At 37.1% G+C, this 25104-nt stretch overlaps 1 protein-coding gene across 1 annotated transcript in view; it reads right to left on the reverse strand.

Moving 5' to 3' along the window:
* Positions 1 to 235: 235 nt before the first annotated feature.
* The window catches only part of LOC134214994 (methyl farnesoate epoxidase-like), a 33535-nt gene continuing 8666 nt past the window's right edge, over positions 236 to 25104 (reverse strand). The window contains exons 2-5 of the mRNA XM_062694260.1: positions 1442 to 1925; positions 1197 to 1377; positions 574 to 1129; positions 236 to 512 (exon numbers count right to left, since the gene is read on the reverse strand). Coding sequence (XP_062550244.1) covers positions 328 to 512; positions 574 to 1129; positions 1197 to 1377; positions 1442 to 1925 — 1406 coding nt within the window. The 3' untranslated portion in view covers positions 236 to 327. The remainder of the gene's footprint in view (positions 513 to 573; positions 1130 to 1196; positions 1378 to 1441; positions 1926 to 25104) is intronic.

Consider the following 25104-nt stretch of genomic DNA (forward strand, 5'->3'; position numbering starts at 1 on the left):
AAGTTTAATGCGAGCAATCGCAGGGACCTCAAGACCCATGAGTGATTGAGTACTTAAAAAAAACTACATATTTAGAAATTCCTATTCAAATTATCTAGAATGGTGGGACTGGGGAGGCTCCACTCTCTTCTTTACAACAATGCCCAACAGGGGTCGTAAAAGTTAAAATACAAGGGCTTTCGATGACAAGCATATGACAAAGTCTATGATAAAATAAGTTGTTTATAAATTTTCATAATGCATAAGTCTCTGTTCAAGTACATTTCAAAAAATGGCAATTAATTGTCACGAATAATTCAGTCAAAAAAAATCAGTCTTATTGCTATCTTAAATTAGACGTTCCTTGAGTTTAATATAAAATGAATTTGGAGATAAAGTAATGCCATCGATTCCTCCCAATTCCGGTAATTTTCCTTCTTCTGCTGGTTCAACGACGAAAGCATGCATAAAGGCCGTGAAAAATAGAAACATGCTTGACTTTGCCAATGACTCCCCCAGACATCTTCGTTTCCCTGAAAAGATAGAAAACAACATTTCTAATCGAAATTACTATCGAAATAATACCGAACTTACCCGATCCGAACGGAAGAAAGTATTCATGGGTCACCAAATTCTGTCCCGACTCGCAAAGGAATCGCTCCGGCCGAAAGACCTCTGGGTCGCCCCAGTACATCTTGTCCATGTGCACCGAGTAGATAGAGCATATTGTTATGGTGTTTTTCGGAATCACATGAGAACCCAACTGAACGGGAGCCAAGGTTCGGTGGGCAATGGCGAGAGGAGCCACGTTGGAAATTCGTTGAATCTCGCAGAGGACTGCTTCGGTGTAGGGTAGATAGGGCCGATCGGCGAGCAACGGCAACCGATAGCGGCCCACAACACTGTCCAGCTCTTGATGCACCTTCTGCACTACTCCAGGATGGTGCAGCATGTACGCTATTCCAAAACCCAGGGTGTTGCTAGTCGTCTCCGACCCAGCTTGAAACAGATCCAAACACAGACATAGGAGTTGTTCATTTGTGAAGGAGGAATGTCGCCCAGAGTTGCCCAACTCTCGTAGGTAGGATGCAACGAAGCAGTCGGGATTATCCGGTTGGTCAAGTTTGGATTTGATGGATTTTATTGTATCCTGAATGTGAAAGTGACAATATATTAATTAATCGAATTGGCAATAGGGTGCACATAGTATGTATTACCTGCAAAAAAGTCCACAAAGGGCTTAACAAATTAAGTAGTGGAGCAAATCCAGACCTTTCAGGAAGCAAATATCTGATAGGAGGAAACTGATTCAACACTCCACCAGACATGTCAATAACCCGAAAACTTTTATGAATTGTTTCGCTTATCCATTCTAGTTTTTTATCGTCCAGATGAAACCTAAAAAGGAATCGAAATATTATCCAGCATAGCTCCCAACATCAGCGAGCATTGAACTCCCCACCTCTGTCCAGCAATCAAAGTCCAAATGGAATTCAGCACCGCAATATCAAACGCATTATGCATACTAATCATTTTCTGCGTCCTCGAAAGCTTCCTCAAATGATGTATCATCTCTTCGGCTTCTTTCTCTAAGCTCGTTACCATTCCATTCCGTCCCATGCCAAGCGATTTCAGCGTCTTCACAGAAAAGCGCCTCTGGATCTCCCAATTGTCGCCATCGGTGAACACCACTCCGAGGCGCTTATCGAACGAACGCATCCGAAAGAAGAACCCATCCGGGCGACCATCAAATTGATCTTTTGAGTAGACCTCCCGAATAGCGTCCAGCCCCGAGACAATGACGACTCTATCGCGCCCGAGCCGGAGGCCCACGATTGACCCGTATCGGCGGGCCAAGTCGGCCCACATCAGGTGGTAGAACTTGAAACGCTTGACGAGATTAATCACTTCGTGGCCGCTGCCAATGAGCGGGAACCAGTTGGGACCTGGAATTGGACACGATTAAAATATGCTAATGAGATGCGTTCGTTTCCGAAGGGAATGGTGGGGAAACAGCATGTTGGCTTGACCTATCCCAATGAATAAATTATACAGTTTTTTCTTGTGCGCAGACCGATTTGGGTTATAACGGTAACCGTTGTGAGATGTTATGTAATATGTAGAATGTGGCCAAGCGAGTTAATCTGGATTGGTCCCATGTCAGTCTTGAATGCGCCAGAGTTAAAAAAAATACAATGATGGCAGGCTCGACCACACGCTAGGCCTGACCTACTCAAAATTATTTGAACACGACTTATTTTCGTTAAAAATGGAACTTTTCAAAAATTGGGTAAGGAATTGTATTTCAATGAAATAATGATTTTGTAAAATTTAAGAATGATCTACAGAAATTATTGTAATTTCCATCGCAATAGAATGAAAAACGGGGCTATTAGCTATTTTTTAATAGCAGGCTAGAATCAAAAAGACACGTATCTTTTAAGGTGCTATTCAATGCAAATAGACCCTTAAATTTGGCGCAACCATCACTTTAAGAAAGTAGTTTCAATTACTCTTTTTTATTTTCAGATGAAAATAAGTCGTATGGACACAATTTTGTGTAGGACAGGCTAAGCGTGCAGCTTGTTCCTTCAAACAAAATGTTTATCGAGTTGCTCTAAACCTTAAGTTATGGCTTTTTCGTTTTGTACATTCTGAAATAAATCTATGTTAACCGCATTTCTCCTGGTTGACCCTAGATTCGTATTAGTGTAGTTTATACTTTATTAGTATAACCTCCGTATCCTCTTTGTGCAATTTTTTAATTTTTAATGGATTACTTTTCAAAGCTAGCTTAGTATAAACTTTGCCAATATGATAGATGATTTGATTGGGGAAAATCCATTAATTACGTAACGCAAAATTTGGCATTTTCAAGAAAACAATGGAATTTGCCATAATAGGAACCAAAATTAAGAATAGTGCTACAACTGGTACATGGTTTCATATTATGGATTGAGCAATATTAGCGTTAGCGTTAGCGTTAGCGTTAGCGTTGTTACGGTATACTTCGTAGATTGGACACTAGTGATACTCATGTTTTTCTTTTGAAATCCCTATGTAGAATGCTATCAGAAATCAAGAAGGGGAGGGATTCTTGATTTCAGTCTAACACAAAAATAACAAAAGCATGAGGATCACTACTCCCGGCCACGCCCATCTTTACCGTAACTAGGGATATGGAAGGAAATGGATTATGGATTGAGCAATATTGGGCACTATCACGAATTTTAATGCGGTTTTCTCATTCGTTCTAAGAAGCAGGACGGGAAATTTTTCGTTTGACATGTAAACACCATCGTCTTTTGTTTATATTTAAAAAAACCCTGATTAATCCACCTAGCGGTGATGATGCCTTTCTCGCTCGTTCAAAATAGTTGATAAACATATATGAAAAGTCTAAAATAACAATTGGTGAATAAGACTTATTTTTCACATTTATTTATACCAGATGAACCGGCCTAGGGTCGAAGATCTCGTAAATAAAGATAGATTGAATTGAAAATTCACATTTGTTACAATTGCTGCCGTATGCAATTTGTTGCAAGCAAATCGGATGAGGTTAAGTGCCCGGAAATGTGATGAGGTTGTGCAATTGCACAAATCGAGTTTCAGGCATAGTATAAAAATTTGTATTTTGGACATAACTTTTGAGCCCATAGTGAGTTCGGGCTGAATTTTTAATGTGAAACAATGGGACAGGATTCGCCGTTTAAATAATCGGTTCAGGATAAGATTCCGAAAAATGAGTTAGATTTTTTTGCACACATGCACATACACATACTTCTTCTGAAAAAGTTCGTATCGTTTGCTTTGAATACGAGAAAAGCAAAAAAACGGTGGAGAGAAAAAACAAATGTTTCCATTTGTCAAACTTTCGAGTGCTTTCCTATTAAACTATTAAATCCAAGGGCCTCATACGTCTGTCACTGGCGAACAAAGCTCGTGTACTCTGCATCAAAGCTTAGAACCGGTGTTAAAGCGCAATCGTTAATGTGAACATTTTTATATTCGATTAGTTACTGTAAATAAATTCTTTTTCGAGTCCCTATAATCAAGCAGGTATCTCAAGCATCCCACATCGTTATATTGCTGCATGATAAAATATCGAAAACAAAAGTGTGCATAAAAATTGCCTCGCCATAACAAAAAGGTGGTAGAGAATTAACACTGTTGTTTATAGTTTAGAACTAAATCCAGATGTCGCACATATTGGGGTAGGGATTCAGTGCTCCGCCTTCTCCCCCTGATTAAATCAAAAGATGTTTTAGTTACAAGATAAAGTTTGTCGCTGTCGTCGCTGTCCGGAACATCTTTTGCCGGCGATGATAGGGGAGCTAAATGTCAAAGAAGGAAAATCCATACGATTTGACAGCTTGATACCCAACATATTCCGGACAGCAGAACAAAGGGAACCGAAGCGACAATCTTTATCTAGTAACTAAAATATCTTTTATTAAATCGAAAACAAAAACCGAAAACGTGTACATGTGTGAACCGGTCTGCAAAAATTCACTCGATGTTCGTTCAAAATCGGGTCAATGTTAAAAATCAGCACTTTTTCGATTTTTGTTTTGAATTTAAAAAATATTTAGTGGCGTAAAAAAATATAGGTTAATTGGGAATGTTGACCTTAAATAAGCCAAGAATCTATTGAGGGAATGAACATTTTTGACGAGAAAGGTAAATTTTTGCTGATGAGCAGTTCCATTTTTGTCATTATTATTTAAACACTTTTCAACAAGATTTATAAATTTGATCCGACTTAAAAAAATCTGAAGAGAGTTCTACTGGGGTTGCTTTTCTTTATATAGAAAGCATTTTGCAGTAATTGGTATGAATGTATGGTTAAAATTGAATATTTTAATTTCTAAACTGATCCAAAATTATTTATCAGATCACTCTTTACAGGTAAACGATTCAAGCACAAAATCTGATAGATAACGCGTGACAGAGCTAGTGTTACCAAAATCAGCATTCTTGAGCTCATATTGTGCAATACTTTATATCGTGATGATAATATATCTTAATGTGACCATACGTCCCGCGTTTCGCGTGACGCTGCATTTTTCAACTTCGTTTTACAAATTTATTAAAACTCATACAGCCTTACAAATATTTTTCCAATTTTTTTTGGGCAAAAATCTATGCGAAATGCACTTTTGGAGAATCCATTTTCAAGCCAGTGACGCAATCCAGATAGGCGTCCCGCGTTTCGCAGGACGCTTGCTGGTCACATTCATATATCGGAAAATCGAAAATCGTTGCTTACCTTCGTGTAATTTGTTATGGATTATAGCAAGGCTGTTTTCGATCATTTAGTAATATAGTTTCGATAATTTAGTAGTTTTTCAATAACTTATTCCAGAGGTTAAATTTCAAAAGTGATATGTGGAGGACTTCTAGAGCGAAGGTTTTTACAACTCTGCCTAATTGTTGTTTCTATTGCACTAATAACAGAGTTATAGCGCTAGTTGCAGTAACTTATTATACAGACTGGTCGAAATTTTGTTATCATTTAGTATTAGTAACTAGTGCTTTAACTCTGTTATTAGTTGAATTAAAACAACAAACTATTAGGCAGAGCTGTAGAAAAATAATCGCACTAGAACTCTGCTGTAACACGTTTTGAGATTTAACCTCTGGAATGAGTAATTGTAGTTTGTGAATGATCGAACTAAGACTATTAAATTATCTAAAACATACTTGGATTATAGAAAAGTTTGAATACTTTTTCTACTGACTTCCAAAAATAGAAAATTTTCTCCGAAGCCTACCAAAACTCATTTTCTCCTGCATAATCCGAGTGCTTTTTATTTGAATTCTTCTAACAGACATGCTGTCACTATGAACGGGGTTCCAATTATTTGGTCTAGCGAAGTCCAAGATTTAGGACTTTATGTATAGCATGAATGAATTAACTATCAAAAACCACACAGAAGGTATGCAAGCAAAAAGGTACAAAAATAGTAAGTGAATATTCATAGAAAATCAAAATCTTAAAATATTTTTTTTGATTTACAAACTAATTGTTAGGCCAGTCATGTTTTACATATACTGTGCCAATATGGGTTATTTGCTGCAACGCCAGGAAGAATGCATTTACAGAGGATTCAAAATAAAATGTTGAAATTGATTATGAAGTTGCTTCCCTGCGCACCAAAACAATAAGAATATTACATGTGACTTATTTGAATGAAATGACACAAAAGCACCTGACGTAAACTCAATCAAAATTGTTTTTACTTAAATCCCGAACATGACTTATATTCCGATATAACTAAACTTTTTATCGGTTCAGTTCAGAATATATGCCACCGAACCAAAGCACAGCCCCCGGTGCGTTACCGCACGTATGCACAAGCAGCCTATGTCTTGATGTAGTGAAATAGTTATTTATTGCAAATCGCCTAGTCTCTTGTTCTTCGAACACTTATATTCCAAGAAACAAAGATAGCTCAGTGGTAACGTGATAGGCTCTCAATCAGAGGATTTATGTTCGATACTCGTGTAAGCCATTTTTTTTTTCAAAACTCATGTTTTCTAGGTGTGTGGTATAATACGCATTGCAAGAAAAATTTTGAATACTAGAAAATTCAAGCGCCTTTAAAAAAAATGTTTTTAATATTTTCCATGCTAATAATCAATGGAACGTAATGCTGTGTATTGTTTATATTTATATTCATGACATTTCTATAATTGAATCCATCTAATTATTTGGAATATTTGAAAGAATTCAGGTCTGAACTTTAGATTATGGGGTTAGGAAATGAAACATAAATACATAAGTTGAGAATCGATATGTACTCAACAGTTTTTGATTTATCTTGGTAGTAATCAAACTTGCCCACCGAGTTTCAGTAGACAGTAAACATAAGTAGGAAATTATATTCTATTGCTTCAATGTACAAAAGAAAATATGCTTTACTGAATAGAAAAGACATAATTATTCAATAAAATTAGAAGCTTGCGAGTTTATGGTGCAGCAGACGCTATATCCAAGGAATTGAGACCGGGGATTTCCCTCTGCGCGTTATTTCCGCGGAGCTATCCAAAATTTTCTTTTTTCCGTAATACATACTCATGAACCAGTTTCCCCAAATCTCATTTGCTCGGATCAACATTCAAACCATCTGAGCTAAAAATAGAACATTGCCGCCCGCAATGCGATGTGTGTTGGTGATGCTTCCTTCGGCAAGATTCATCCGACGGCAAGAGACTGAAGCGAATGCGCATGCGTCCCGCGTCTTCCCGCACACCAGCTGCGCTCCCATATGCTGATTGAACGCCACAAAGAATGATGCATGCATATGCGTAAAAATAGAACAGAAGCACGGCTTGCCGCTGATGCTACGATGGTTAAGCCGACCGATCCACAGTGGCGGAAACCCAGCCAAACCCAAAACAAATCGTTCTTTCGTGAAGCTGATATTATTTTAATTTTGCACATTTAGTCAATGATAATTCCTCAATTTGTTAATTGTAGTAGATAAATTTAATTTTTGGTGACTTGGTTCAAGTTGATGGTGTAACATATATGTATGGGAAAATTAAATTTGACTAAATTTTGTATCGGGAAAGATTCGGAAAGAACTGATATGATGCATTGAAATATATATTTTGTCACTTAACAGTGGTTAGTTTGGCGAATTGCGCCTTGCTGCACCAAAGCGGGAAATTTACTGTTTCAAGGTTAGAATTAAGACGCTGCTGTGATCCTAAGTCTTCGGCTTCCGGAAGTCTTTGGATAGCATAGCATATGTCGGATAACTATTTAGATTTCAAAATGAATTCAGCGTTACAAAATTACTGTTGCTAAATTTTAAGCGCAATCGTAGGTTTAGTCGAGCATTTGTATGGGGGACCACCACTGCGCGACGGCACATTGCCATTCCTTCTTTTAGGCGCATTCAAACGGGAAAGCGTTGAACGTGTTAAACAAAGCACGATGCTTTTTGAAATTGCTATATGACGACTGAGGAGTATTTCCAGGCTGTTATATAGGGTATTTGTGCTTTTCTTAGCGCTTGATAGCAATAAGACATGAGAAAAGTTATGTCTAACGTTTAGCAGAGAAGAGGATTTTTAATTATTGAACGGATATCCTATCGTAAAAAGGTCACCCCAAATTACTATTTAGTAATTTGCATAGGGCACCCGTAACCTGAGCGATTCTTATTGATACTTCCCATTATTATACACGTATGTGTCTACTAGTTTGGATGTAATTATGCAATTATACCAATATAATTTTGCATTAACATCCTCGAATCAATAGTGAATCTTTTTTTATCTCAATTAAAGTAACAGCGTATCCAAGCGATTTCAATAGTTTATCTATTAGAGCATCATTACTGGGCGCGAGTGTTTTGATCATCCTTGCAACGCTGTCATTTTAGTTTAGTCACTCTTTTTCGCACTGGTCACTATTTGGGAAGATCCATTAATTACGTAACGCAAAAATTGGACTTTTTCAACCCCCCCTCCCCCCTATGTCACACTTTTTGTATGAAGCTTCTGAAAATTTTGTATGGATCGTCACACTTCACTCAACCCCCCCTCCCCCCTCTAAGCGTTACGTAATTTGTGGACGTTCCCTTTTCGGTTATCATTTTGGTGGCTGCATTCCGTACAGGTGACGTTTAATAGTACATCAAATAGCAGCGCTGTTATCGCGTTACCAAATTTGATCACCTGTCCGCTGCGCTACTGTTTTAGCAGCGCGTCTAGTAGCGACCGGAAAAGTGTCAAGTAATGATACTGCGCTGCCAAACGGCTTATACTCACCACCGGCAATCTTGCTCTAAAGTAATGTATTGAAACTGTATATTTTAATAACCAACGGTAAAAGCTAATATTTTCTTTTCTCAATCCATTAATACTTCCAGTATAGGAATCGGTACCCTAGCAGGATAAACTCTGATGCTTATAGAGGTAATGAATATATGCCCAATTCGATGATTTATATTTGTATGTAATATCTTGTCACATGCTATGTGTATTGATGGTGCTGTGGTGTAGTAGCCGCTTTCCGATCAAGAGATCGCGAGTTCGAGTCCAGATTGGAGCATTTTGCTTTGTTTTTGCACGTAAAAACCATTTTTTGGCCATAACTCCGAAACGCAAAGTTCAATCGATCTAATTTTAAATAGGAACCAATGGGACTGCATTCCGCGTCGAATGCAACTTGTTGCGAGCAAATCGGATAATGATAAATGCCCAAAAACGTGTCTCACATTTTTGTACACATACACACACACACACACACACACATACATACACACATACAGACATCACCTCAATTCGTCGAGCTGAATCGATTGGTATATAACACTATGGGTCTCCGAGCCTTCTATAAAAAGTTCGGTTTTGGAGCAGTTCTATAGCCATTCCGTATACTTAGTATACGAGAAAGGCAAAAATATGTTTTCTTAACTAAGTATGGCGACTAAGTATGGTAAAGGGAAATTATTATAACAGATGATGGCATCGCACGCTATGTTTAAAGGCAACTATTATGCAAAGTGAATGCACCTCGGATGTTAAGCCGTTAGGTCATAGTTTTTGACCTCTAGTTTAAGGATCTGTGTCGATTAAAATATTTCATTGGTGAAATTTTGACTTTTTTTTACTATTTATAGTAATATTTTTAACCTAAAAACCTTTTCTAATTTTTTTAAATTTTTTGAAACAAGTTATATAAAATCCAACCACTTCTTTTTTTTCCTGATGCTTTAGGAATCATTTTCATATAAAAACATTTTTCATATGATGAAAATACTAGAAGTTATATTAAAATTACTGCCAGCCTCAAATGTTCTTACGGTTTATTATGAATAGATCTGGAGCCTTCCTTAGCCGTGCGGTAAGATGCACTGCTACACTGCAAGACCATGCTAAAAGTGGCAGGGTTCGATTCCCGGTCTTGTCTAGGAACTATTCTTGCCTTCCCTGGTCATAAAGTATCATCGTAGCACATACGAATGCGAAAATGGTAACTTGGACTAGATACCTCGCAGTTATTAACTATTGAAGTACTAAATGAACACTAAGCTCCGAGGCGGCATATGTCAGAGTGGTTGATGTAATGCCAATAAGAAGTATTTTTAAATTTAAGAACATAATATCACTTTTTAACATTTCAAATCAACAAACAATTAAAACTACGAACTAGTTCAAAGTAGTATTTATGTTCTGTATTTCAAACTTGATTGAACCTCAATCTACGTCTGCATTATGTGACCACTGTTATATGCTACCGCCGTGGATAACAGTTTACTTGCATACTGTTCGCGGTTATCTGCATTTTGTAGTTTTGCTAAATAGTATGTATAGAAATTTCTGTGGATGGCTTCCGTGGTTTGTTCCGTATACTTTGTAAGGCCTCCCTGTAATGCGCTCAATTCAAGAACATGGAATTTCAAAATAAGAAATTCTCGCTTAACTTTTCAAAAGGACCTAAGTAACATTTTTTCATGAATTAATTTGAATAGCGCAATCAACAGAACAACATGAAAGCTATTAAATGCAGTATTCAAATTAATTCATGAAAAAAATGTTACTTAGGTCCTTTTGAAAAGTTAAACGAGAATTGTTCGATGATTGGTAGCCCGGCTGCTGTTGATCTGTCACAAAAAGCTCGTATGGCGTCTGAATAGAAGTCCAACAATGTTACACTAAAACAGCAATCAATTACCTGTGGTAGGCTCTCCAATACCTTGTAATAACCATTGCATTATTTTCCTTTCAAAACACCCGTTTAACTAGAAGACTTCGGCAGTAACGCCCAGTGAAATCAAGTTGAGCGTGATGTGTTGCGTTGACCTCTGATGTCCAGACTTTAGATTTGTCTAGATGTTTTTTGTTTGCTACAGGCCCGAAAATTTGGTAGAGCAATCCCACCAGCAAATTTAGCGCTGGAGGAGGGGTTTTGTCTAAAATTATATCATAGTCTCCTCCTTCCAGAAGATGATTATGAATATGAACACAATTGAAATATAATCGAGCTTCTTCCTTGACCTGTCCAGCGTTAAATTCTGTTTCTATGGTAACAAGTGGTGCAGGGTTGCTGTTTTTTTTTTCAATAGACTCGTGTGAGTTATGCAGTTACACAAGAATTCGCTATCGAAAAATGAAAGATATGTTCGGTGTCAACAGTATTTTTAGTATAACTTCTGCTACTTTCTTCATATGAAAATTATTTTTATATGAAAATTTTCCTTGAAGCGTAAGGAAAAAAATGTGGTGCCTGGATTTTATATAACTTGCTTCAAAAAAATTAAAAAAATCAGAATAGATTTTTAGGTTAAAAATATCCCCTTAAATGGTAAAAAAGTCAAATTTTCACCGATGGAATATTTCAATCAACACAGATCCTTAAACTAGAGGTCAAAAACTATGACCTAACGGCTTAACATCCGAGGTGCATTCACTTTGCATAATAGTTGCCTTTAAACATAGCGTCAGGGAATCAATTTTTCTGAAATGCGCTTGCGAACAAGCGACAAAACAGAACCAACGACAAAGCTTTGTTTTTGTCGGAGATAATAATGACAAAGATCCGAACATTTTTGTCAGCAACAAAAAAGAAGACAATCTTGTTGTTAACTTTTCATCCCGTTATTTTGCATTATTTCTAGAGCAAATTTCGGTTTTATGCTATCATAGTTTCTGCTTTTATGGAAATATTCGAGAATCCAACAATGATTACAATATTGGCATCGTATTCTCGGAAATATCAGAGCATGCAAGGCAAATGATTCTTGTCATATTGTGTTCAGGTTCTGATAAAGGTTTGTCGCTAGGTGCGTTTGTCAGTAACAAACTCTGTTGACGACAAAGGGTATATTGTTAGGCGTTGCTCGAGTATTGATTCCCTGCATAGCGTGCATCGCCTAAGCTCCGTGCGTTAAAGGATTCAATATCCGTTTGAAACCTACATTCAAAGGCACAACAAAGGTGGCAAAAAATAGATCACGGGGGTGGTGAAAATTAAAACATATGACAAAATTTTAATCAAAATACACGCAACTTATACGACATGTTCATATGAAATAGCAATAATTTATCAATTAAATAAGCATTTCTAGAAAAGGATGAGTTTTATCTTATGATCCCGAAACCATCAGAACAATTAGAATGTTTTGCATTTTGCGAAAATTTTCGAGATAAACGTGTGTTAAGGGTGGCGAAATATAGTGCTTCTACCCTACTGTAGAAATTTCCACAGATGTAAAAGCTGCCTTGATTTAATTTGTGCGTAGTTCATCGTCAGCTGTGCGCCTAGGAACATGGGAAAAATGTACTTGATGAAGAAGGACGTTTGTTTCTCTGTATACTGCCGCATTCGGATCATTCGAGCTTGGTACTAAATAAATCCTCCGCCTTAGAGCATCATTAGGGGAAGGAGGGGCAATATCCCCTAGCTAAGCAAAGACTGCTTTAATCAATATGATCTACTGAAGGTGTGGAAATCAATATGTGTATTACACAAAGTCTATGTGTAGTAGTGCGTCGTTTACTTTTGTTCATATAGCAACGTCTAGCATATCTTGACGACGCCCTACGTCACAAAAGATGTTATTTAATTTTCCCCCAGATAACCATGTGATTGTATCCCTCCCCTTGCCGTTCCTAAGGGTAACCTGCACATTGTTATGCATAAACAAACATGAAAAAAATGCAGCAGCGGAGAATGTCGGAGATAATAGTAGTTTGTGCAACAAGTTGCAAAAAGATGATTTTTTCAGCACGAGTTGTACGTTTATCCAACGAGGCTTGCCGACTTGGATAAATACTACGAGTGCTAAAAAAATCGAGTTTTGCAACGAGTTGCACACGCTATTTTTTGCAATGACGAAAAATGGACTTTAATTTGATAAATCTGTTCCAAAATTGTTTGTGTTTGTCCAAAAATGTTGGCTAATTTTCTCCACATGATCATTCTTGCCAATAAATTATGTTGCTACGGAGAAGAATCAGATTCCATGTTACCGTGCCACATTGCAAAGTTCAATGAGTCGTGAAGCGATAGATATACTTGCCTTTAGAAATTTTGGATGTCATGACCGCCAAACTATTTAATTTATTACGAGGCGCATAGAATACACTATTTGAGCACTTACCCAAGCTAATTTAGCAAAATGTAGTCACGTAACGACTGTTCTGGTGTTGCTTTTTCATTATAGCACCCAAATGATAATTATAATGAATATTATGCAACCCATTTGAGTTGCATAATGTTCATTAAAGCAGCCATTTCGTTGGTATGAAAAAGTAGGCCGTTTTATCACTCAAAGACGAACTGTAAACCAGATATTATGATCAGGAATTGCAAAAATATCTTTAATTAAATTTGCGCTAAATTTCTGTTTTTTTAGGATGGAGAGGTTTTACGAGAAAAGAAGATATTTCATGGATATGTACAAACTGACAACAATGTTGAAGATATTCATTAGTTCACATGATTGCAACAAATCAATCCATTTGCAGCTATGGTGGCACGTTTATCGTACCAATTTGAGCAAAAAACTTCAACGACTGGCAAAAGTACAAAAATATTTTTTTTCCTGTTTTAAATGATACTCGGCTAGGTATCTGATTAAGTTTTCTGTTCTAAGGTTATTCAGGTTAACGGTTCTAGTTTGATATCACGATAACCTTGTGACATTCTAATGAGAAGCTCAAAATATATCACTGCCTCAACCATCATACTAACAACATGAGCTTGTGTGACGTCGCTCAATTTCCCCTCAAAGTTTGTTTTTGTTGACAGTTTACTAATACAAGTAAATGTCGACTTCCTCCACACCTTTCTTAGAGCATATTGTGCTTCAATGTCTTAACTGTAACGATGTTCATGGGTGTTTTTACCTCATGTAACAGTTAAGCAATGTAGCTGATGCCGTTCAAAAATGGTAGAAAATCTCAATGATGATATTCACATTTCAAAAAAGTGGTTCTATTTCATTGCCGGAAAACTCATGAGGCAAAACGCTTTCAAACATGCAGCTCTTTGAGAACAACGCACCACGCGTCGGCGAATGAGTATTCTGGTATTGGTAGTGCGTGGAGACGCGTAGTACATTGTAGGTCCGCTTAGGACATTTTGCCTAGCCAAAATAAAAGATGTTTCATCACAATGTGGAAAATTTTGGTTTTCCCCACCTTCCTATCTTTTATTTTGAGATTTTTTTTACCCAACCTACATAATGTTAGGTCTAGTTTCGTTACGGCAATGCCATGCGTTTTGGGGCCTCTGTCTCTACCGGGCGCGAGTATTTTGGTCACCCACACTGCGCTGCCATTTTAGTTAAGGGGAAGAGGTCCCATTTTGATGACATGTCTAATATTCCGGCGAGGCAAAACGCCGTAGGCGGACTGACCTACCACGTACTACGCGTATCCACACGCTCACTACCCACACACTTAAATCATTTCACAGATTTCGGTGAATTTTGCTTCAATTAACCGAAATCTCAACAGCAGATTTGTTCGGTAATTATTTCACCGATTTTCTGCGCTATTTTCCTTTATTCAACTGTCAAAACTACTAAAAAATCTGTAAAATTTTTACCGAACAGTTCTGCTGTTGAGATTTCGGTGAAATTTCACAGAAATCTGCGATTTATTTTAAGTGTGCATACTAGAATGCTGATTCACCGACGCGTGGTGCGTTGTTCCCAAAGAGCTGCCAGCTTGAAGGAGTTTTTCCTCATGAGTTTTCTGGCAACGTAATATCACAACTTTTTTTAATGTAAATATTATCAATATAATTGAGATTTTCTACATGGTATCAGCTAGCTATATTATTTAACTATTGCATGAAGTAAAAATACCCTTCGAAATCGTTACAGCTAAGAGTGCTATCAATTTGGTTGCTGTATTCCGCACCGGTGACGTTTGCAGTTTAACAGATCATTAAATAGCAGCGCTCTTACCGCGCTACCAAGGGTCTGTCTCAATTGGATAATTAAACTGAAATTAAACTTAAAAGTGACATTTCAATAATTATCGAATAACCCTGCTCGCAGAGCAAGATTACTTTTGACAGATATCGAATCATTTTCCATCGATGTCTTATTGGAATTGCTGGGTAGCACCAGCCATTCTTATAACGGGGTGTTTTTTTAATTTTCGAACTGTCACTTTTAAGATTAATTCTCCAAATGAGACAGACCCCAAGTCTGGTCACCTGTCAGCTGTTTTAGCAGCGCGTTTAGTAGCGACCGGTAAAGTGTCAAGTAATGATACTGCGCTGCCAAACGGCTTATACTCACCACCGGTAATCTTGCTCTTAGTCGAGCGTAAAAAGGGAATAGCCTAAAAACAATTGGGTCCTAAAGCCCTACCTCGTTTATGGTTGCAAACGATAGTGCATCGGTCTAGAATACTTGAACCGATGTTATAAAAAATTATGGTAAAAGTCTAAATCAGTAAAAATAATATTTTTGTGTTTAAGACATTTTGAGGCAAATTTTAGGCTGTGCAACATTTCAGAACGAATCAACCATCAGCCCTAAACGTCAGGCCCATATATTGCGATTCTCTTCTAAAATTAGCAGACTGGCTCACCGGTTACGCGACGGGTCCCATGCGCCGAGTTGTGCGCCATACAAAAAGTAAATAAACCAATGTCAAACAGATGCAAGCTTTCTGTGAGCTTTTTCACATTCGTTTCTAAGGTATGCAGCATATTGTCGTCCCTTTACGAAAAGATATTATGTAGTGGAATTTTTCGAGTTTTAATAGTTTGTGCCTTTCTTTCGCGTGCGTTGCGTTTGGCATATTGTTCAAGTGGGCGTTAGTAGTACAATCGTGTTTAATTTGTCATGTAATATTCTACACTTGAATGGTGCAGGTATCACAATATGATAAAGTACCTTAGCGGCGCACAACTAAGCGAAGCAGAGGTGAATGAGCAAAATGCTATAATATTTCGAGAATCACAATATTAACTGTCAAAGGTTGAGTCAAGTGCCTTGCGGTGTTTTGCTAGTGCTTCACTCATTGCGCAACTTTATTTGGGGATAAGCCTTCCGGAATCCAAAATTAAATACTTGCGTTTTCAAGGGCACCCCATGCAAAACACAACTATCATTTCTATTTTTCCAACTTTGCTGCGTCGTAGCATGCGTGGAATAATAAAAATGACAGTTGTTCATAGCTTCTATTTTGAATGGGGTGCCCTTGTGTAGCGACCCTAAACGCCATCCAATTATCAAAATCATTTTTCTTCTACATTTAGTAGGTCATGTAAACGGATGGAAAGCACGATTGAACAGGTTGGAACCTGTCCATTTATGTTTATCAAATAGCAATCAATGTTAAGAGCCAGTTCGCGAGAAGCGCGACCCCCTCTTGTATCGATATTCTCCGATTTGGATGAAATTTTCAGGGTTTGTTCATATATGTAAGAGAAGACATTTTGCAAATTTTCAGATTTTTTCATTGAGGGGAAGTGGGGTAAAACGACCCTTCAAAAATTATTGTTCAAAAATCGCCAAAACCAAAAAAATGCAATAACTTTGGCAATGAGTGACCGATTTTGTTTAAATTTTGCACGTTTTTTCTACTCAATTAGTACTTTATACCAAGTGGTTAATAGGGTTATAAAGTTGTTTACTTTAGGAGAAAATTGACTTTTTCGATAAAAAATGGTCGTTTTTCCAAAGGGAATATTTTTCACCAACAGATCTAGGATAAAAAACTAAACCCGTAAGGCAATTAAGGAACTAAAGAGCTTTCATCCCATATATAATGTAGAAGCGCCAACTCAAGAATTTCTAAGAAAATCGCAATTTTCTGCAACACTGTTAATTCTTAAGAAAGTTCGCACAAATTTTGACCCTACTTAAGTTGATGTTTTCCGATCTGGGGAAAACTGTCCAAACTTTTTTGTCTAAGTTGAAATTAAAAATCAGAATTTTTCATTAGGGTAGGGTAAAATAGTCCTTTAAAAATAAATGTAAAAAATACATTATTTGTTTATGTGAGTTCTAACAGAAAATACATAAGTTTTAAAAAACTGTTTCTTCTTCCTTTCAATTCATCTATATTTTTCGTCTCAATAGATACGTATATCCTTCGCTGATCTATATTAGATAGCAAACTATTTGCAGAACAATTTTGAACAGAAGTAAAATAGGACCAAAATAAGTGCCTTAAACATTAGCACGTCTTTCGCAAACTGAAACAAAAATGAACGGATTCGACGAAAGTGCTTGTTGATATTTTCTTTGAATGGGTGGGTACCGGTACTGATGTTGCTTTTACAGCCATGCGAAAAAAAAAACAATTATTCTTAACGGCAAATGAACAATTTCGTAACGTTTAAACATAGCTTGTTGGTGGAGCTGCTTCTCAGATTATATTTTTCTTTTGTACCTACTTGCATCAGGTTACCATAGGCTTGTTTTTGTAGCTTGTAACGATTGTGTGGTATTCATAACTCTCTTTCATCCTCCATCATTATCAATTTAAACCAAATTCTGCAAGTTTATTGTGCAAAAACGTCAAACCGTGTACCATTCATATATTTTGAATTACTAACTTTCAAACTGCTAGCTAATATTACAGAGATACAATCTAAACAAAATGTTTGACTATACCAGTTCTAATCGGGTGTATATATTTTCATGAGTTGGTCAATTTTATCTCATAGGTAATGGAATACCCTCGATTCTATGTTTACACAACTGTGTAAAAAACACTCCAAAGTTTAACAAAGTTTCATTAATTTTGCACAATACGGAAGAAAACTTTTTTTTCTACAACGAGCTGATTTTTTACAAGGAGAGCGAAACAAGGTAATGTGTATACTATTGAATAGGATACAGGGGTTAGACAAAAAGGTTGAGATTGGCAAAAAATTGTCGAAGTTCAAATCAGCATAACTTTGCGTCGAATGATTCGATTTTTATCAAACTGGGACCATCGGACGCGGAAACTCTTCTAGTATACTGGCCTTATGCAAAACCTCTGATTGGCCCTTGGCCACCGGTGGTGTTCCGGGTTTTCCGAGGGTATGTTAAAAATGCATTTTTTCTGCTGCTTGTCATTTTATATGACGTTTACTGCCATCATGTTTTATACTTTCCCCAGAAACTAGAACTAATATACTGACCAATGCTGGCTGCAGATTGAAAATCCGTTAGGTATACGCAGAGATATGGCCATTTTCGTGAAAACGATACGGGATTGGCCATACACCCTGAACAAATGTCACTTTCGCAGAACTTCCGGAACCTGTTACAAATTGGCCAAAGAGTCTTACAGTCCTCAAAATATATCTCTAATAAAGATCCTATATTCATCGTCTTGGGAAAACATGAATTTTGACACCCATATATGCATGGTTCCAGATGGTGCCAAAACCGGCCCCTCCTGGAAGGCCCATGGAACCTGCTATAAGGGTGGCAGTGGACACTCTCATTCTGGAAATGTTTCTGTAATCATTGTCTCGCAAAGCCACGAAGTCAGATACTCATATTTGCATTATTCCGATCTGTTATCATTTAATCATGTTCCCGGTACCGTTTTTACGGAAATTGCCGTATCTCTGTGTAGTTTAGATGGATTCTCGATCTACAGCCACCATTGGCCGGCATATTAGTTCTAGTTTTCGGAGAAAGTATAAAACATGATGAAAGATAACGTCAAATAAAATTACAAGCAGTGGAAAAAATGCATCTTGAACATACCCTCGGAAAACCCGGAACATTTCCGGTGGCCAAGGACCAATCTCAGGTTTTGCAGGAGGACAGTATACTAGAAGAGTGTCCGCTTCTGATGGTCCTGGTTTTATCAAAATCGAATTATTATACGCAAAGTTATGCTGATTTGAATTTCGACTTATTTTTACCTATCTCAACCTTTTTGTCTAACCCCTGTAGAGTATCAATTGTCGGACGATTTGAAAACACACCCCTCATGAAAATACTTCAAATTTTAGGATACACGTTTCTACACTCATAGATAAAGTATGTAAATTGTAGATCGCTTAATCAATTAATTAAAAGATTACCAAGCAAAACTGTTTTATTCTCAGCTTAATTTACACCACCTGAAAGTGCTTGAGTACCTCAACAAAACTGTGTAGTTGATTGTAAAACAGGATGCCTTAAATATCAGCCTTTTTCTCTTGAAATCTTTGCTAACCTTATATGAACATATTTCCAACCAACCATAAGGTGTGGTTTGCTAAGAAGTAGTACTTGGGTAGTAACAGCTTGCAATACTTTTTGAGAAATCTATCTATTGCTTTTTTCACCATGGAATAGACTACCGTGTTGAAGTACCAATGTAACAAACAAAGTACCAAAACAAATGTTCTTCCGAATGGATGGAAACTAGCTAAAGCATTGGATTTTGCTTTACGTCGTTCTTGAACCATGCATCGTTCTTGCAATAAAGACGTCACCATGGAGGAACTGGTGGGAATATATTTTGGTGGAACAATAATTTTGAACGGGAGTTTAAGACGGCACAAAGTTTACAATACCTCCGCCGGAATATTATAGAGATGACATGACTAGTTGACTAGTTCACGTTATTTTTTGAGATTGAGAAATTGTGAAGGATTTAATTGTTGACATATAGAAAACCATAAAAACACTAAGCTTGGAAGGATTTCGAAGCTAACTAGCAAAATCACTAGATTAGTTGCCAGTTGGGTCGGAATAATCAAATCTAAGAAGTGTGGTTACGATTATCTTGTTTCGTAACATTATTTATATTTGGAGATCTATTTTACCCCTCTCTCCCCATCCCAATATTTTGCCAAATAGTTTCATCTACATATAGAAATAAACCTTGTGAGTTTCAGCCAGATGCTGATACATCGATAAAATGGAGTTGCGATTCTAACAAACTGGCTTGTAAACAAAAAGTGCAATATGCAGAAGTTCATAATTTGATTGATTATTCTTGTCGGCGCACTGAAATAAGTTTCCATAAGTTTGATATATATTCTGCTTGAGCTCACATATAAAAATTTATGAATTTTTGACATTTTATTTTTACCGAAATTGCTCATTTATCGTTAAGAATAATTGTTTTTTGTTCGCATAGATGTAAAAGCAACATCACTACCGGTACCCACATTAATTGTAGCTTATTCAAAAAAAATATCAACAAGCACGTTCGCCGAATTCGTTCATTTTTGTTTCAGTTTGCAAAAGACGTGCTAATGTTTAAGGCACTTATTTTGGTCCTATTTTACTTCTGGTGAAAATTGTTCTGCAAATAGTTTGCTATCGAATATAGACCAGCGAAGGATATACGTATCTATTGAGACGAAAAATATAGATTAATTGAAAGGAAGAAGAAACAGTTTTTTTAAACTTATGTATTTTCTGCTAAAACTCACATAAAAAAATGATGTATTTTTTGACATTTATTTTAAAGGACTATTTTACCCTACACTCCCCTAATAGAAAATTCTGATTTTGAATTTCAACTGAGACAAAAAGTTTGGACAGTTTTCACCAGATCGGAAAACATCAACATAAGTAGGGTCGAACTTTCTTAAGAATAAACAGTGTTGCAGAAAATTGCGATTTTCTAAGAAATTCTTGAGTTAGCGCTTCTGAATTATATATGAGATGAAAGCTCTTTAGTTCCTTAATTGCCTTACTGGTTTAGTTTTTTATCCTAGATCTGTTGGTGAAAAATATTCCCTTTGGAAAAACGACCATTTTTTATCGAAAAAGTCAATTTTCTCCTAAAGTAAACAACTTTATAACCCTATTAACCACTTGGTACAAAGTACTAATCGAGTAGAAAAAGCGTGCAAAATTTAAACAAAATCGATCACTCATTGCCAAAGTTATTGCATTTTTTGGTTTTGGCGATTTTTGAACAATAATTTTTGAAGGGCCGTTTTACCCCACTTCCCCTCAATGAAAAAATCTGAAAATTTGCAAAATGTCTTCTCTTACATATATGAACAAACCCTGAAAATTTCATCCAAATCGGAGAACATCGTTGCAACCTCCCTTGGAAAGGGGGTCGCGCTTCTCGCGAACTGGCTCTTAAATAAATACAACGGATATTTAAGTACTATAAGCAAAACTTTTCTGCGAATATCATGCAGCTTGCCTAGAAATAGTAGCTGACTCAACGTAGCAGGTTTGTTAAACAATCATTAAAATTGTTTTAATGAGAGGGTAGGAATTCTCTTAGAGATAGCAGAATGTCGCATGAGAGTTTGATAGTTTGTAGATAGCATGCAACATTCTTCACGAGAGACAAATTGTAAACAATATCATTAATTATAAATAGCGTTTTTGTAAATAAAGAGAGGAGTCGTATTTTGAACTTGGAGTTACCAAGTCGAAAATAAATTGTTCGTTTTATTCTCCAACAGTGATGACTATTTTCATAATTAACCGCTCGGTACAGTGCACTTGAAATGCGAGTGCAATTAGTCTTGGATCCTAGGACGCTTGTCTTTAATAGACTCTTATGAAATATAGCTTCTGCTCTACATTGGCCATCTATTCTATATTTTGCTGTATTTGTCTGTGAAATATTTGAGAGAGTATATGGCTGAAACCTTAGCATAATATGCTTTTGTTAAACACCATCGTTGACAATCGGTCTGGGGGTGAGAATGGGTCAGCGCTCTCACCGACAGTCTGGAGGTTGAATAACAAAATCGTTCAAAAAGGTCTCTTATAATTCAGTTTTCTTGTCCTCAGATACATTAAATCTTTTCTACAAGTATTCTATGTAGTTGAAACAGTGACCCATTCTCACCCCCATTTGACCCATTGTCACCCCCGACGACGGCACATTTAACGTCTCTAAGCAAAATTATGCCATCAGATGGCTTGCTTCTTCTTCTACATTCCAACTGGAACTTGATCTGCTTTTCAACTGTTCTATTAAATAAAAAAATAACTTTAGTGCCTTAGCCTGGGAGTGGTTTTTGAATTTAATTCCCCTCCCCCTAACTTTTTAGAAGTGAAAATCCGTTGAAACCCTTACACATATGAGAAATATCGGCTGAGTCGCTTAAAAGAACACATAAAGAACAAATTCAAGGAACTAAAAAGGATTGCCTTCCAATCCAGAACTCTGAGCGTTTGTGGAATATGCAATCGATTCATTTAGTTTCAGTAAGCAAATGCAGACTTTTCCATGTCTCTACCATTGTTCCCCTTGTAAATTGGTAAGAGTACAGGCATCACAGGTGCTGGAGTTGCGAATCATACTCACGACAATCCAAACGTACTAGAAAATCAAAATAAAGTTTATCTATGCTTTGAAGTAAAAATAAGATTACAATAATGCGGGCTTGGTAGTCATATGGCTACTGCTTCTGCCTCATACGCAGGAGGTCGTGGGTTCAATCCCAGGTCCGTTCCATTCTCCTACTTTGTATCTTTCTCTATATTTCTCATGTTCTAGTAATCGCTAGAACTGTAAATGGACTTCCGTACCGTTTCCATTACTATTCCTATGCCTTCAACTTGAGTATTCAAACAGTAATCTGCTAGAATTGGAAATGAACTTAAAGAGCTCGTTTCCTTCATCCAATTAGAAATTCAGTTGACTTCTCCCATCTATCACATTGACAGCTCGTTAACCAAGACGGACCTCTGCCTCTCGAACCTTACCCAAACATTTCAACAAATTCCGCATGAACTCGTGGCAAGTGCAGAGGTATATTCGGCTTACAGTAGGCGAGTGATTGTGTCATCAGTTTTTCCCCTCTTCCCAACATTTTGACTTGTATTCTGACGTGGCAGGCGCCAGTATGACGTAACAAATGAGATCACCAGTACTTGTACATTGAAGATGTGTGCTAGTCCCAAGCAAGCATCTGTTGGTTCCCTGTGCAAGAACAGCTGATCTGGTCATAATGGAGTAGCAACTACGAGCAGTCAATCAAGCTCAAGCTTTGAAGTAAAAATAAGATTACCGTAAGGTACCGTTTTGACTGAAATTCCAAACATAACTTCGTTTATCATCTTGATTCTTCGTATCTAAAACCGATGAAAATTTTAGTTTAAGGACGCCAAGTATTCAGAATATGAGTCATGTTCAAGATTTAAGTCAAAACAGTATGTCCTGCTAGAATTATTGCATCTGTTCTTTTTTGTTGGCATTTCATCCCCTTTAGAGAATTGCCGTATCTCAGCTTAATGTTTTTTTTATGTCTTTATTTGAGAGGTTTTCAGCCCTTGGCTGGCTCACCTCTTCGCTTAGTGTTCATTGAGCACCTCCACAGTTATTAACTGCGAGGTTTCTTAACCGAATAACCATTTTTATATTTGTGTGTCATAAAACGAACGCAATAATGTTCACAGGCATAAGGAAGTACCAACAATACTTATACAGTTCTATGAATTGAATCAGGAATCAGGAATCAGTCTAAGGAAGGTATAATTCAGGATTCAGAAGGGATTCTTGGAGAAATTCCAGGCGGATTTCTGCAGTATTTGTGGAAGTTTCCGAAGAAATTTAGGAAAGAAGTTCTCCAGAATTTTCGAAGGAATACTTTAAAAGCATTTAAGTAGAGATGTCGTAAAATCCCGATTAATCGATTAGTAACTAATCGATCACTTTCGATTCTTGTCGATTATTGAATCGATTAATCTTTGGATAGTAATCGATTCAAAATTAATCGATTATCACAACGTTGAATCGATTAATCGAAGTAATCGATTAATTTGCGACATCTCTACATTTAAGTGCACGAGAAGCGCAAACATTCAAAAAGGGTATTTTTCGTATTGCCGCGTATCACAAAGATAATAGAATTTCTTGAGCAGATATACGCCAATGTTTATTTGTTCAGTTAGAACAGTAATAATTCAATTTATTTTAGAAATGTTTGTAACAGCAGTAAGGTAAGGAATTATAATGCGCTGCTTCAGATGAAAATTGTAAGCAGTAATTTAGCAAAGAGAGCTACTAATATTGCCCCAAAAAGTTTTGGTTAATCGTGTTGCTATACAGTGTCGCTAAATTAGTGTGAATGTTATCCGTTCATGTAATATGCGAAAATAGGTAAGTTCATTTAGAAAGCTACTTTATTGAGCAAAAAAAAGCCTGCCGGCAACTAAATAAATTTTCTATATAGATTTAAAAGTTGTAGGTAAATATGAACAAATGAACAATCACAAAATTTTCCACAAAAAAAAATCTTTTTTCAACAAAAAATTGAAAACTTTCTACAAAACATCAGTTAAGGACACTCCTCACGGAATCCCCTTTCAAAGTTTGTTTACAAAATAAGTTACGCCCAAATCGCAAATCGGTCCCGATATGCATCGCAAGCACAGACATCAAAATCAAGCAACTTGCAGGCTTGAATCCAATCCTCAGTTCGTACAACGTTTAACGCAGAGCGAACGCAGCGGAGCGAAGGCAGCAGCACGAACGCGCTAATGGCGCATCGATGGTAGTGTTCGAGATGGTTGCTGCAGATCATCCAACCTCAACGATGGCAGCTATAGCTCTTTGATCAGCAGCGTCGTGGTCGACCAGTAGCAGCGGTGAGTGTCCGTCGCCGACAGCAGCCCTTCTCCGTCCAGCAGAAAGTAACTCATCAAGTGGCCGTCGCTGACAGCAACAACATAAAGTGAGATCAACGCAGTATTCGAACATACGTTTAGTGTTAGTGATGTGGATCAAAATCCGGTTCTGATCAGGACCAGCATATAATGTGAAGAAAGGTTTGATTAGAAAAATGGCATCAGTTGCGATGCTGAAAATTCATTCTAAGCTTAGCGAAAAATCATCGAGTGGTCGTCGGACAGTAGAAGCGCAAAATTAAATACCAATGTAAGGTTTAATTGCTGTTGGTCAGGGTTTCGGATTTCTCACTCACTCACGCGACAACTGATCATTCCACCATGCATTTTATCCGGATAAATTACAGTGCGATAAACTCCGGCACAAGCGATGGTGCGAAAAATTGTTATCCTTCTTCCTATGTTTCGTGAAAATCAAATGCTGCTTACCCCTTGTGTGGCCGGCTGGGTACCCGGGTACCTTTTTGGAATTCAATTCGCGATATCTAAATGAATTTTCATAGTAGGAGGTTGAAACTCTGTCATATCCACAATAATGACGGCCAAAATCGATTGTACGGGTTAACTGAAATTTTGATTA

The sequence above is a fragment of the Armigeres subalbatus genome, chromosome 2 (assembly GCF_024139115.2).
Source record: "Armigeres subalbatus isolate Guangzhou_Male chromosome 2, GZ_Asu_2, whole genome shotgun sequence".
In the NCBI taxonomy this organism is placed as follows: Eukaryota; Metazoa; Arthropoda; class Insecta; order Diptera; family Culicidae; genus Armigeres; species Armigeres subalbatus.